This window comes from Choloepus didactylus, chromosome 7 (assembly GCF_015220235.1).
Source record: "Choloepus didactylus isolate mChoDid1 chromosome 7, mChoDid1.pri, whole genome shotgun sequence".
Classification (NCBI taxonomy): Eukaryota; Metazoa; Chordata; class Mammalia; order Pilosa; family Megalonychidae; genus Choloepus; species Choloepus didactylus.
Genome location: NC_051313.1, coordinates 5928853 through 5943162, shown reverse-complemented (window position 1 = coordinate 5943162; position 14310 = coordinate 5928853). Strand labels below are relative to the sequence as shown.

Sequence of the window (14310 nt, the reverse complement as noted above, 5' to 3'; positions counted from 1 at the left end):
TGATGGTAGTTTCAAAAGGGTGAACAGCAGCATCGTAAATTTCCAAACAAAAGAAAATTCAGGGTATATTTAATCATGAAAAAATACATAATTTTTTTTATGTAAAATCGAGTTATATTCTAAGCTTAGGTAATTAAAAACATGTTTTTCACCTAGTTGAGTATACAGTGGGGTATTTAAAAGAAAGTAATGTGGGCACAATAATTATTTGTTGTATGGCTGTTTTTGTGCATTCCTGGATTTTTAATTTTCTTGGCCCTGCCCACTACATACAAGTAGCACCCTCTATCATCGCTCTCCAAATTAACTACCAGTGCCCCTTGAATTTTAAAATGTCCACTAGGTTGGGAACTACTCAGATACCTAATTGGAAGAATGTCTCAGTATACACAGGAATTTAAATACCTAGGAAAAGAATTACTATATCATGGGTGATACACATCTATCTGGTGATACCAGATACCAACCAATATTTCTTCTCAGAAGTTGTCCTAATTTTTACATTAGGAACCAGTGTATGTGAGTTTCTATTCTTCAACATCTTCATCAACAGTTAATATTGGTAGAATTTTCCTTTTATGCCAATTTTCCTTTTATGTGTGAAATTGTATAATAAAATCTGTATTTCCATGGTTATTTCTCATTTTGAGTATCCATTACATGTTTATCACCATGAAATCTTTCTTTCTTTGGGCATTAGTTAAAATACAGTTTACAAGAGCAAATTTGTTTTACAAAAAAAGATGTTTACCAATAGAGAGACAATTAAATAAATTAGAATAGCTTTATAGGAAAAAATACTATGCAATTATAAAAAAGAATGAGACAGAAGTTTAAGTACCTGCATTAACACATTGACGGGAAGTAGTGATGCTGGAAAATGAAGGAGCAGAATGTTATGAAGAATATTAACTCATTTAGGTATGTTTATATATATATATGCAATGTACAGAAAAAGTCTTGGAAGAACATATTCCAAAGGAAAGCAGTGCTAACCATTGGCAGGAGAAATCCAATTAGATAAAGTGAAATGAATGTTGATCCTTTTCTCTATATTGTTTTATATGAAATTTTGCATGGAAGAAGTAATTAAGCATCACTCTCAAAACTTAAAATAATTAAAATAAAGGGTAATAGACATTTTTGTTGAGAGTAGCAAAAGGGTAAGAAAAGTAAAGCTTTCATTTTTTCTTTTCACTTGCTACATAATCACACTCTTACATACATCAAGGTTACCAGTTAAGTGTGTGTATGACCATGTAGCTGAACAGTGGCCAACAGGACAAGGAATACATGTGGGAAAAACCTCCCTTCTGTGTGTTAGTAGACGTCATATTTATATGATATCTGAGACTCAAGTATAGAAACATAATGTTAAAAGATAAATACCCAAATAAACTTTCATATGCAGTCATAGTATAATAAAATATTCCCAGATATCTTTTTTTTTCAAGCCAAACTGTACCCAGCTTTATTAAAGATACTTTTCATAAACAATTATGGTATTTCAGGCAGGACGCGGGCAGACAATCATTAACAGTATACAACTTTCAAACTCCCTTCTTCAATGGACTACCCAAATCAGGAAGCCACTATAAAACCCAGTGAAGCCTGCATTCGATGCTCTGAACAGGGAAAGTTTTAGAGTGAGAGTTGACATTTCACATTCAGCATGTTGTTTGACAACTTTTCATGAGCCAATCCGGACTTTCAGGAAATGAAACGAAAACAGCAGAATCATCAGTTTTAAGATCCACAGGCTAAACAGGGACTCACTGCTCTTTTGTAAGATGCCATCTCAGGGGCATCACTGGAAGGTCCAAATTGCCTGAGATTCTGGGAGCCAATTCTTTTGGGTCAGGACCAACAGGTTTAAGGGAGCCAAGTCTATGCTGAAGGCTGAGAGGAGGAAGAGGACATAAAAATGAATTTTAGTTTTTCCATACAAAGCATTTGTGCCAAGGTGGCTAATGTGTGTCAATATTGGGGAATCCCATCTCCTGGGAGTAAAGAGGGAGTCTCTCAAAATTAGAGGGGACAGGTGTTTTCCTCCATATCAGTCTAGCTTCAGAGACATTCTGTTAGTGATATTGCCCCTTCCCCACAAAACAACAATGAAGTGTTCTGTGTGCTAACAACATAGCTTAAAAAAAAAACAGGTAAAACAAAATTCTGCATTTTTATAAAACTTGATAAAAAATAGTATTTCAAACTGTACAGTCACCAGAAGTACACAGTTATCAAAAATGCACATACTTCGCTTGGCATCTCCAGCCCCTTCAGCTTTCCGTGCCTGCTCTGTTTTGGCATCTCCATTTTCTGCAGGGTTACTCCCATCCTTGCCAGCATCAGCTTTCCCCTTTTTCCCTTTGGGTACCTTCTCTCCCTTCTTTGCAGGGGCCTTTTTAGGCTTGGGTTCTGGCTTTGGAGGAGAAGGTTTAACAGATAACCTTGCAGATCTTCTCTGTGGTTCATCTTTTACCTTGGCTTTATCTCCTTTAGCATCCCCTTCAGCCTTTCTCTTGGGCATGGTGGTGATGGTGGTAGGACTTAGGTGCTGGACACAGGGATGCAGCAGTGCATGGGCTTTGATCAGTCCGGGGGTCACTCTCACCTCTTCACGCTGCTTCCCCAGATATCTTTACTAGACTCTCCCTCATTTATCCAAATGAAATTATTAGCTTTCCAAAGTTCTGAGATGCTGGTAGTTATATCTGTATATTTTAAGACTTCCAAATCTATATGATATATTTCTATATTAAATACAACTCTTAAATGATATGTATTCCCTTATAAAAGAAACAAACAAAACCAACAACTGGCATAGTGAATTTATTTCCACAATTATCACAATTGTGTTGTTGACTTCTATCCTAATTGAACCAGTTCATTTTTGCCCATAATGTTCAATGCTATATGCTTAGTGATACAATACCACTTATTTAAAGTCAGTTAATTAGGCTTCAAAATCACCTTCCAATTTCTTCACATAATACACATGGGGCGTATTTCACCTCTGGGTGACCAGTGGCTTGTGAAACCAACAGCACGTGGTATATGCACTCCTCATACACTTTTTCTTTCCTAAGACATTTAAGGTGAGTTACTACTTCATATTTTAATAATTCTACAACATTAAATTTATTTCTATTAATTTGTCAGTGTAACTGTTACACCTGTTGTGAGTGGGAAGAGACATTTCTCTTTACCCTGATTTTGAAAAGAAAATACAGGGATGAATTTTCTCCAGATGCCCCTTTGTAATGACTGTGCTGGTTTGGAACTGTTATGTACCCCAGAAAAGTCCATGTTCTTTTACCCCATTCCTGTGGGTGCAGACCTATTGTGGGTGAGACCTTTTGACTAGGTTGTTTCAATTGAGATGTGACCCAGTCCATTCAAGATGGGTCTTATTCCTTTACTGGAGTCCTTTATGGGAAGATAAAGGCCAGAAAAAGCCTGGAGAGTTCAGAAAGAAAAAAGCCCCCAGAGGAGCTGAGAGAGCCATTGAAACCAGAACACAGTGGAGAAGGACCAGCAGATGTCACCACATGCCTTCCCATGTGACAGAGGGGCCCCAATGCCAGCAGCCTTTCTTCAGAGAAGGTATCATCCTGTCACTGCCTTGATTGGGACATTTCCATGTCTTTAGAACTGTAAATTTGTAAACCAATAAATCCCTACTGTAAACACCAACCCATTTCTGGTATATTGCATTCCTGCAGCTTTATCAAACTGGAACAATGACCCACAAGAGACTGAATAACAACACTAATATAATTAAAATAATAAGGTTTCTGTGGTAACTACTATGTACCAAGAACTATTTTTAAGTACTTTAAATGTATGGACACAAAAGTAATCCTCCCCACAAACTTATAAGGCAGATATACTTATTTCACTTTACAGATAAAAAAACTGATGCACAAAGAACTTATGTAACTTGTCCCAGGTTGCATGGCTGGTAAATTGTATAGAAGGGTTTCAAAATCAAGCAGTGTGAGCCAGAGCCTTCTCTCTTAACTTCTAAGATATAATGCCCATCACTGAGACAGGTGACTGCAGCCCTAATGCTGCCCAGGTATTATATTATGTGTTACCTGGACTGTTACTCTGACTCTGTTGTTTCTTTTTTTTCTCAGATGGATTCTCCAGCACAAGATTCTCTCTGCCTCCAAGGCTTTCCTGAACAACCATTTGCTAGGGATTTATCCACACAGCAGGAAGAGGGCTGCTATTTTTTGAGGTTTCTTGAGTAGCTTAGTAGAAGAAGCAGTACATAATTTGTATTTCTGAAAGGGAGTTCATGCAAGTTTTAGGCCAGACAATTTATGAATAGGAAGTGCCATCACTATTCTTAATATTCAGAAGCATCTCTGCTTTGTTTTTTCCTATGGGAAATGAAACTTGTCTAAAAAAGCTAACCTTTTTCTGACCCAAGACTTGGCTAAACATTCTAGCCAGTTCCGTGTCTTTATTTTCCTTATAATATTTCAGGAAGAATTCTTCATAAATCTTTACCACTGTCCTCTGACATTATTATATAGGAGTTAGGTGTTGGCGATGCACCCAAGCAGTGCACTGTAGAAAATTTATGCTTCAGCCTATATTCACATTGTTCAAATATTATTATTTTAGAATTTATGGTCTACCCTGTCCACTCATTATTTCCAGCAGAAACAGTTCTGTGGAAAGAAGGGAAATTGAGTACATAAGATAATCTTAGATATTTTTAAAGCTCACCAATTTAAATTTATATTTTGTCAGAAAATAATTTTATTTCATAGCAATGGGGAAGCTGAGAAAAAATGTTTTTCTTAATGACAAAGCCCATTATTATAAAGCAACGAAACTGTGCTATAAGAAATTATTAGAAAACAGATATAAACATGCATCAACATTTATCTCTTCTTTGTCTATAAGATTATCATTTTCTGCTTAAACTGAGCTGTCAAAGAGATATATTTTCATTAAAATGGAGTGAGTCTTCTAGACATTTCTATCTTAATAGGATCTTCTACCTTTATTTATTTTCTAATTTTCTTAATGAATCCATCTTTCTTAATCAGGAATCTAGACAAATAAGTTGATTTAAAAAATCAAGATACACAACAGATGATAACTGATATGCTCCAGGGAGAATTAAATCTGCATTGCACACAGATAAATCACTGATTCATAGGGTTTCAGAGAGATTCCAATGCTGTGTTCAAGCAGTTTCTGTTTAGTGTGGCCAGGAATTCAACATGGTTGTATAGAAGTCCCAATACCTTCTAATGAATGAGAGAAAAAAAGGGAATATTCTGTTGGACTGTTTGACCCATCAAATCTTGAAATGACTTAAGCTCAGCTGATACAGAATAAGTAGTACATTGTTCAATGTCCCCAAGAAGTTTTTATAACTATTATAAGTAGCTGGAATATGACTTCAGGCAATCTGCCATTCATTTATCTGGGAAACAAATAATAATCTCACAGTGCATAGAACCCCCCACCAATTCTTCAATTGAAACCTTAGCAACAATGTAGCCATTTCCTTGGCTTAATCAAAAAGCTACATCAAGGGTGTTAAATGAGTTTTCTCACTTTTCCAGTGGCGTAAAAATCCACTTTGATTTGAGGTTTTAATTATCGTCTAAGTTAGCAAAAAGGAATAAAATAGGGTGGGATGGGGGGTAGGATTTGGGTGTTCTTTTTTACTTTTATTTTTTATTCTTATTCTGTTTCTTTCTGGTGTAAGGAAAATGTTCAAAAATAGATTGGGGTGCTGGATGCACAACTATAAGATGGTACTGTGAACAGTGGATTGTACACCATGGATGATTGTATGGTATGCGAATATATCTCAATAAAACTGAATTTTTAAAAAAAATCCAGTTATACACTATGAAATTCTAGTGATTGAACAGTTCCTTCAGGGGTGGGCAAGAGGGAGCAGAGCAAAGTCCCTGAGAGCTTGGGGACAGTGAGATGTTGCCTGTCATTAGGGCACAAAGAGGTCATTTTCCCTTTGTAATCGAATCAGATTAAAGTGTGATTGTGTAACTGGATTTAAACTTCAACACCTTTGTATGTTTTCTCACTGTAAAACCAGTAACCACTGGGTAACAAAGGTTTTCTGTGTTTTGTTTGTTTTGTTGTGTTTTTTTTTAATCCTTGATGACTTTATGAGCTCACCATCATATGTTAGAGTGTGAAATTTCAAAAATTTCCCATGATCCTGCTGGTGTACATGCCACTGGCATTTTCCTCACTGAACATAAACTATAATCAGTAAATAAGGCATACTTTGGTATTAAAAAAAAATAAAAATAAATAAATTTCTTATTCAAAAAAATAAAAAAAAGGAAGAATTGAGCAATAGTCCAAAAAACATGGGCACTCAGTCACTTTTATACTTTTACAACAGCATTGTTCATCTAAATGAAAATGGGGGTAGACAAGTGTGCTGGTTTGGATGTATTATGTCCCCAAAATACCATGTTCCTTAATGCAATCTTGTAGGGGCAGATGTACTAATGTTGACTAGGTTGGAACTTTTGGATTAGGTTGTTTCCATGGAGATGCAACCCACCCAACTGTGGGCAATACCTTTGATTAGATTATTTCCATGGAGGTGTGGACCCACCCATTCAGCATGGGTCTTGATTAGTTTACTGGAGCCCTATAAGAGCTCAGACAGAAGGAACTCAGTGCTGCTGCAGCTTAGAGAGACATTTCAGATATGGCTGTTGAAAGCAGATTTTTCTGATGCTTTGAAAAAACTACTCCCAAGTTTGCCAAGAGAAGCTAAGCCTAGAGACATTTGGAGAACACCATTTTGAAATGCAGTCTGAGAGCAAACAGACACCAGCCACATGCCTTCCCAGCTAGCAGAGGTTTTCCAGACACCAATGACCTTTCTCCAGTAAAGGTATACTCATGTTTATGCCTTGGTTTGGACACTTTTATGACTGTAGAACTGTAAATTTATAACTAAATAAAACCCCTTTATAAAAGCCAATCCATTTCTGGTATTTTGCGTAACAGCAGCATTAGCAAACTGGAACAACAAGATGGTTAGGGCATCACCTTATCCTCTTTCCTGGATTCCACAAGCTTAGTAATGTCCAGTAAGGAATGTGCACTTCTGAATTCTGTTCTCGTCTTATAATTAACATCACATCTCCCTGTTCCCAAAATAGTGCCTACTGCAGACTTCCCTATTATAATAACATCACCATCTTTTAATCACTTGAATCCCTGACCTTCTTTCCCTTATTCCATAGATCCAAATCTTTTTGAGCCACAGTTTCAATATGCCTTGGGTATTCCTCTTATTTATTCGTTATTCTTCAATTCTAAAAGAATAACACACTTTAATAATGAAATTGTGTTTCTGTAAGATAACTCAGAAACTGTCATGGTTGAACTAGAATTAGGAAGCAAAGATACTTTCTGCAGTGGTCCAGGCAAAATCCAGTAAGTTACTGGCATTGGAAAACTTAAAGCAATAGGGGGCAGTTAAGAGGAAGTACAGGCAGATTTGGATAACTGAATTTGGAGACTGCAGGAGAGGAAAAAGTTGTTGATGGCATCTTGGCGTGTGCTATAAATTTGCAATCAGCCCCAAACAATGTTGTGCTGTGCATGTTAATATCAGATGTGATTTTAACAGCTATTGTAAGAGCTGGGAAAGTCTCCAAAATTTAAATCACAATGTAAACAGCTTAGCTTCTGAATATGATGATTTGTATATCTTCCAAATTATTGAAAATTCATCACCAATAAATGCATATGATTTTTCTATTTTTGAAACAATGTAAAGATGCTCTACTTTTATATCCTTGTAAGTTATCTTCTGAACTATTACCTAATATTCTTTTAATTTGTTTTAGAAAACAAATGAAATCCTTCATTGAAAAAGTCCATTTTGAAACAAAATCTTGAAAGCTTGACATTCTAAAAGTTACTAGCCCATATTGATTATAAAACCAGATCTATTTATCTATCGATCTCTCTATCTATGCTGGTTTGAAGCCATTACGTACCTCAGAAAAGGCCATGTTCCTTTAATCTATTCTTGTTGGTGTAGAACTATCATTGGTGGGAATTTCTGATTAGGTTGTTTCAATTGAGATGTGACCCACCCAATTCAAGGTGAGTCTTAATCCTTTACTGGAGTCCTTTATGAGAAGATAAAAAGCAAAACAAACACACACACACACACACACAAAATCCAAAAGTGCTCATAGAGAAAACACCCAGAGAGCTTAAAGAGAAAGCCCCTGGAGGAGCTGACAGAGGGAGTCACTGAAGCCAGAAGCAGAAAGCAACAAAACCCAGGAAAGAAGGACCAGCAGACACTGGCCATGTTCCTTCCCAGGTGACAGAGGTGACCCAGATGTTGGTGGCCTTTCTTCAGAGTCCAGGTATCATCCTGTTGATGCCTCGAATTGGACATTTTCACAGCCTAAGAACAGTAATTTACAAGGTAATAAATCCCCATTATTAAAGTCAACCCATTTCTGGAATACAATATTGTATTCCAGCAGCTTTAGCAAACCAAAACACTATCTATCAGTATCTTTAGATTTTAGAAGACAATTCCTAATTTGAAGGTGTTTAAATAATTGCTTTCTTCAAGATGTTTCTTCAGTGAAGGTTGGTCCAAATGAATCAGGTTGGGTTTTAATCCAGATTACCGGTGTCCTTTATAAGCAGAGTGAGAGTCAGAGAAAAAGCCTTGGAAAGGAGCCAGAAGTCAGTAAAACCCCAAAAAATTCAGGAGATGCCACCATGTGCATTGCCATGTGACAGAAAAGTCAAGGTCCAAGGATCACCAGCAGTCAGCCCCAAAATGCCATCAGCAGCCAGCCCCCAAATATACCCTACAAAAAGGATGAAAGGAGAAAGCATTGCTCCAAGATGCCGCAATTTTGGACTTCACCTACTTCAAAACCATGAGTCAATAAATTTCCATTATTTAAGCCAGCCCATTGCATGGCATTGATTTAGCAGCCAGGAAGCAGGGAGAATGAATAGAGGGCAGAGACATCTGTTCAGAAGCCATGCATTGAGGTGCCCTCTGTTACTTGTCAACACACCCAGCTTCTACTCGGCCTTTAGCTGTCTGTGAATCTTAGCACCATTCTTCCTAGGCTCATTTGTGAGTTGTAGGAACAGAAAGGCAACCTGCAAGAAGACGTCAAGTTTATGGATTTACATGTGTCAATTAAGTTGATGAATAGCCATATAAGTCCTATTAGTAAAATGTGAGAGACAGAAGAGATTCTCTTTTTATTTGTACCCTCATTTTTTTCACATTGTTTGAATCAGAGTCCTGATTTAGAGAACAATAGCTCAGAACAAATGGCCTTATATTTACCTAATATTTTTCTTTCTTTCAATTTACTTGATTCTGTACACTTTTGCTCCATTCTACCTACATTTCCTCTGTAGATCAAATTTTCTGGCACCTCAAAAGAAACATAAGTTATCTCATCTGATGTATAAATTGGAAAGCACTCTAAGAACTTAAAAGATTCCAAACACACATCAGCTCTTGAATATTTCAAAGCTGGTGTGCTGTAGTCCACAATTGTTGAAAGGGAAGTTCTTCATACCATTATGGGTTATTCTCATGATCGGATAGGATAAATTCATAAGATGTTAAAGAAGCTATTTTCATATTGGGGCCTCTAGAGCATTTGTGAAGGTTTCCCTCTTTCACATCTATGTAAATAAAGCAAATCTTACACCAAGATTTCTTTTCAATTATCATGATGTCAATAGACGCTACTGCTATTTAATAACACAATAATGGCAACAAAATAGCCTTTAAACAAATTGCTGGGAAAGAGATAAGACATCTCTTCCAAATAGCTGTTAATTTGGCTGCTGGCAGCACCATCACCACCAGCCAATCAAAACAAAACATGGTATTTGTTTTGTGAAAGCAACATCTGCTAACCTCACCAAAGCCTTTAATACAGTAGAATAAGGATCAGATGTTTAACATCTTACTTTATGCACTTAGAATAAACTCAGCTTTTATGGCATCATTTTGTTACTGTGGATAACTGACATTATCAAAATGGAATATGAGACTGAATAGATGAATTATACATGTTTTTTCCTTCCTCTCAAACCAATATTTGTGTATTTTTGTCTCCATTTATTCTCTTTGCCATCTGTAAAATCAAGAAGCTCTTGGGAAATATTTCTCCATATTTTTAAAAATTCTTGGAACAATAAATATTTTATTGAAGTACAGAAATACTGTTTACATAATAAAATAACCAAAATAAAATAAATTATATTTGCTCTTTTATAAGCTTATTAACACAGTTATGTGATACAAAAGGTCCAACTTTGAGAAAGTTCAAAACAGACTTTATTTGGAGAAAAATCCAAGTGATCATCTCTAAAATAGCATCTGACAAAATTCGACACCAATTCATGATGCAAACTTTCAGTAAACCAGTTATAGAGAGGGACATCCTCCATCTGCTAAAGGGCATTTGATAAAAATCTAAAAATCTTATATGCATGTTTTTATCAAACTTAATGATAAAACACTGAATGTTTTCCATCTAAGTTCAGGAAGGAGGGGAGGAGCTGCCCTTTCCTCGGCCCTGTCAAGACTGTATTGAAAGTCCTAGTGTGCAATGGGACAATTAAAAGCAATAGAAGGCATGATGATCAAAAAGGAAGAAGTAAAAGTTTCCCTATTTGCACATAACACAGTTATTTACATAGAAAAACTTAAGTAACACCCAACGAAAAGGATAAACATAAAAGTGAATTTAGCAACATTGCAGGATAAAAGACCAATATACAAACTCAACTGTATCTCTATTTCCCAGCCTCAAACAAATGGAAAATGAAATTTTAAACTTGAATTTACAGCTACATTAAATTAATTAGTTATGTTAAAAATGAAGTTACATGTAAAAATGTAAAAAATAAAATATTTGGTAATAAATTTCACAAATGATGTGCAAAACTCCAAACTTAAAACTAGAAAGCATTGATAAGAGAAATAAAGACCCAAATAAATAAACATATCATGTTTATGAATTAGAAAGATTTAATATTATTGAGAAAATTTATTATTTATTTTATTTTAGTTATGTATGTATTATTTTTATGTACCTGTAATTCATTTTATTTTGATATGTATTTATTATTGTGTTTATTTTATAAATTTATTTTTAAGGCAATTTAATAAAGAAAAGAATGCTGTTTCAATAGATGATGATGAAAAACTTGGGTAAATGTATGGAAAAAAAAAACAACCTAAACCTCCACCATTCAACATACAAAAACTGTAAAAGTTATAAAAGAAAATCTTTAAGACCTTGTGGTAGGCAAAGATTCCTTAGAAAGGGCATGAAAAAATACTAACTACAAAAGAAAAATAAATGATAAATTGGACTTCATTAAAATGTAAAACTGCTCTCCATTAAGAAAAGAAAATATTCATAATATATAGAATAACAATGGAATTGTTTCCAAGATCTATAGGAAAAGAAAAAAAAATGCTACAAAGGGATAATAAAAAGACAAATATATGATTTTTAAAAAGTAGGCAAATACTTGAATGGACAATACAAAAAATAAGGTATGACATTTGCCAGTAAGTACAGAAAAAGGCTCTCAACATCATCTGACACCTGGTGTTGCACGTCATGTTCCTGCAGATTCAGCCTCGGGATCAATGTCTGTGGGAAAAGGGAAAGATGCTGGACTAGGCGGGGAGACATTAGGCAGCCATGCTCACACAACCACGTCTCTCTTCCCATGAGGAGATGTGAAGCTGTAATGGCCCTTCAGAGTTTTCCCCATTTGGGGCAAGTGGCTGGACTTTCAGACTGCTCCAATGAACAGTCATTGGAAGATGACAGTCCTCAGGAAGGATGCACGGCTTTGCAGAAGGTAGGTCTCTTGAGAAGAAGGCAATTCCCAAAGGCAGCAGACACTGAGGAAGTCTGCAGTCTGCAGACCCAGGGACATGTAGAGCAAAGCACAGTATCTTCTATTGCACACTGGCTGTGTCTTTTGGTTTTACCTCTCCACAGAAGATTCTCTGGGATTCTGCTGAGCCTCTTTCCTTGGTGGAAACTCGAAAGAGGAAAGTTAATAGGACAACCCCTGGCCCACCACAACATCTATTCTCAAGGCAGTAACTAATGCACATCATCTCCCTCCTCTACTCTGCATTCTGTGTCCCTCCCCTCAACTAGTAGTATTGTTGGTCTACATGGTTAACATATATCCCTGAGACATCCAAGCTCTTGCTCACCAGGTCCTTTTCAGGCTGTGGCTATTGCACTTGCCCTTTTATTATCACCCTTGTGGATTACTGGATCACCTAGGAACCAAAAATATCCTCCTTTTCCCCCAATGTATAGCAGCAACCTCACCTCTCACTGATGATTAGAGTCAATTACTCCCCCCAGGATACTGACTTTTCTTCTGGCTTGCAGCCCCTTGGCAGACAAGCTCAAAGGTGCTGGATGGAAGCCTTAGCTCAAAGTTCAACTGCTTTCTTCTTTTGCTGAGGCTGGAAGCTTTCTCTCTTTGGGAACCAGAATCTTAAAAAAACACAAGTTGTCATTGTTATGGAGATGGGAAGCACAAATACCCCACAGGGGCACTAGGAGTGATGGTGAGCAGGGCTGCTCATACTTCCACCCTTTGGTTTCAAGCCTTGAATTTTAACCTTTGAGGACACTGCACAATGGTAACTGATTGAGCCTCAGCTTTGCATTCAGCAGGGCATCCCATCATTCTCCCAGGCCATCAGCTTCTGCATGATGCACGATGTTACAGGGCCAGTGACTCCCACGATCATGTACTCATTTCTGCAGCTCCTTTGCTGCATTTAGGTGCCTTGTTCTGACTTGATGTGATGGAGCATGAGACCCTCTATTTGTGGATCACACACACTTGAATGAAGGTGATGGCTGGGGACCGATGAGCAGAAAATGTAGACCCATATTCAGAATTTGTGCCAAATCCCAGTTAAAATGAATTGTCACATCTTTCAGGGCAGAGGGTTCCCAAGAAGTTCGCTTGCCAGCAAATGTCCATTTAATCTCCTCCGACGGTGGTACCGAATCAGGGGCCCTGCCCTGGGCTCTGGCTGGCAGCTGCTATGTGAGAGCTGGCCCGTGCCTTCCCTTCCACCACAGTTACCACGTCAGCTCCTGTCATGCCAACTCTGGGGTGGCTAATAAAGGAGGCAGGGTTAGGTCAACTGGCAGAATCATGCTGTCTGCTGGGTTGTCTAATGCCTCTTCTGTGCTGGGTACCCCTTGGGGAATGCTAACATGCTAAACACTCCGTGCCCCCACACATCCATTTACATGCCTCTCCTCCATACCCCCTGCTCTTATTTCCCAATCTTTCTTTTTTCCAGGCTACTGAACAAATGGCCAAAAAAGGTACCATTGCCCAGGAGTGCATGTATATATAGCTTCTTCCCTCAAGCTATGTATCCTTCAGCCCCAAATGGATGACAGAATTCACCACCTGAAGCTCTGTCTTGCTGGAGGATTTCTGCTCACTACTGTCTTTCAAGACCACCCTCAAGTGGGGCTGTACTGCAACCACAGTTGATTTTCAGTGTGCACACCCTTAATGAGCTGAACCATCTGTGCCAATTTGGATATAGTATGTCCCTCCAAATGTTTTAATCCAATCTTGTGGGATATTTGGATAAGGTTGTTTCCATGAAGACGTGACTCACCCAAATGTAGGTGATAATTTTGATTAGATTATTTCCATGGAGGTGTGTCCCTGCCCATTCAGCATGGGTCTTGATTAATTTACTGGAGTCCTTTAAAAACAGCCACACAGGCCTAGGCATGATGTTTAGACATGCTTGGAGATGCACCCAGAGTTTGACCTGGGATATGCTAAGATAGGACCACCAAATACTTAGAGAGAAATTATCCTGGATGAAAGAACCAAGAACACAGGAGCTGAGAGAGGAGCTGGAACACAACCCAGGATCAGCAGATGCCAGTCACATGCCTTCCCAGCTGACAGAGGTTTTCCAGACACCATTGGCCATCCTCCAGTGAAGGTACACTTGTGTTGATTCCGTAGTTTGGACACTTTTATGGCCTCAGAACTGTAAATTTGTAACTTAATAAACCCCCTGTAGAAAAGCCAATCCATCTCTGATATTTTGTGTAATGGCAGCATTAGCAAACTGAAATACCATCTCTAAGCCAAACTTGTTTTTTTTTTCCTCCCCTGTCAGCTGGTCATAAAAGCTCCTCCCCAGTGTGGCTATAGGTGTGAGCTGAAGGAGAGGAG

General features: G+C 37.6%; 1 protein-coding gene across 1 annotated transcript; it reads right to left on the bottom strand.

Annotated features, from left to right (window-relative positions):
* Positions 1-1807: 1807 nt before the first annotated feature.
* LOC119539713 (non-histone chromosomal protein HMG-17-like) lies at positions 1808-2530 on the bottom strand. The gene is made up of 2 exons (XM_037843429.1): positions 2257-2530; positions 1808-1899 (listed from the first exon to the last, which is right to left on the bottom strand). The coding sequence occupies exons 1-2, from the start codon at positions 2528-2530 to the stop codon at positions 1808-1810; spliced, it is 366 nt and encodes a 121-aa protein (XP_037699357.1).
* Between the last annotated feature and the right edge of the window lie 11780 nt (positions 2531-14310).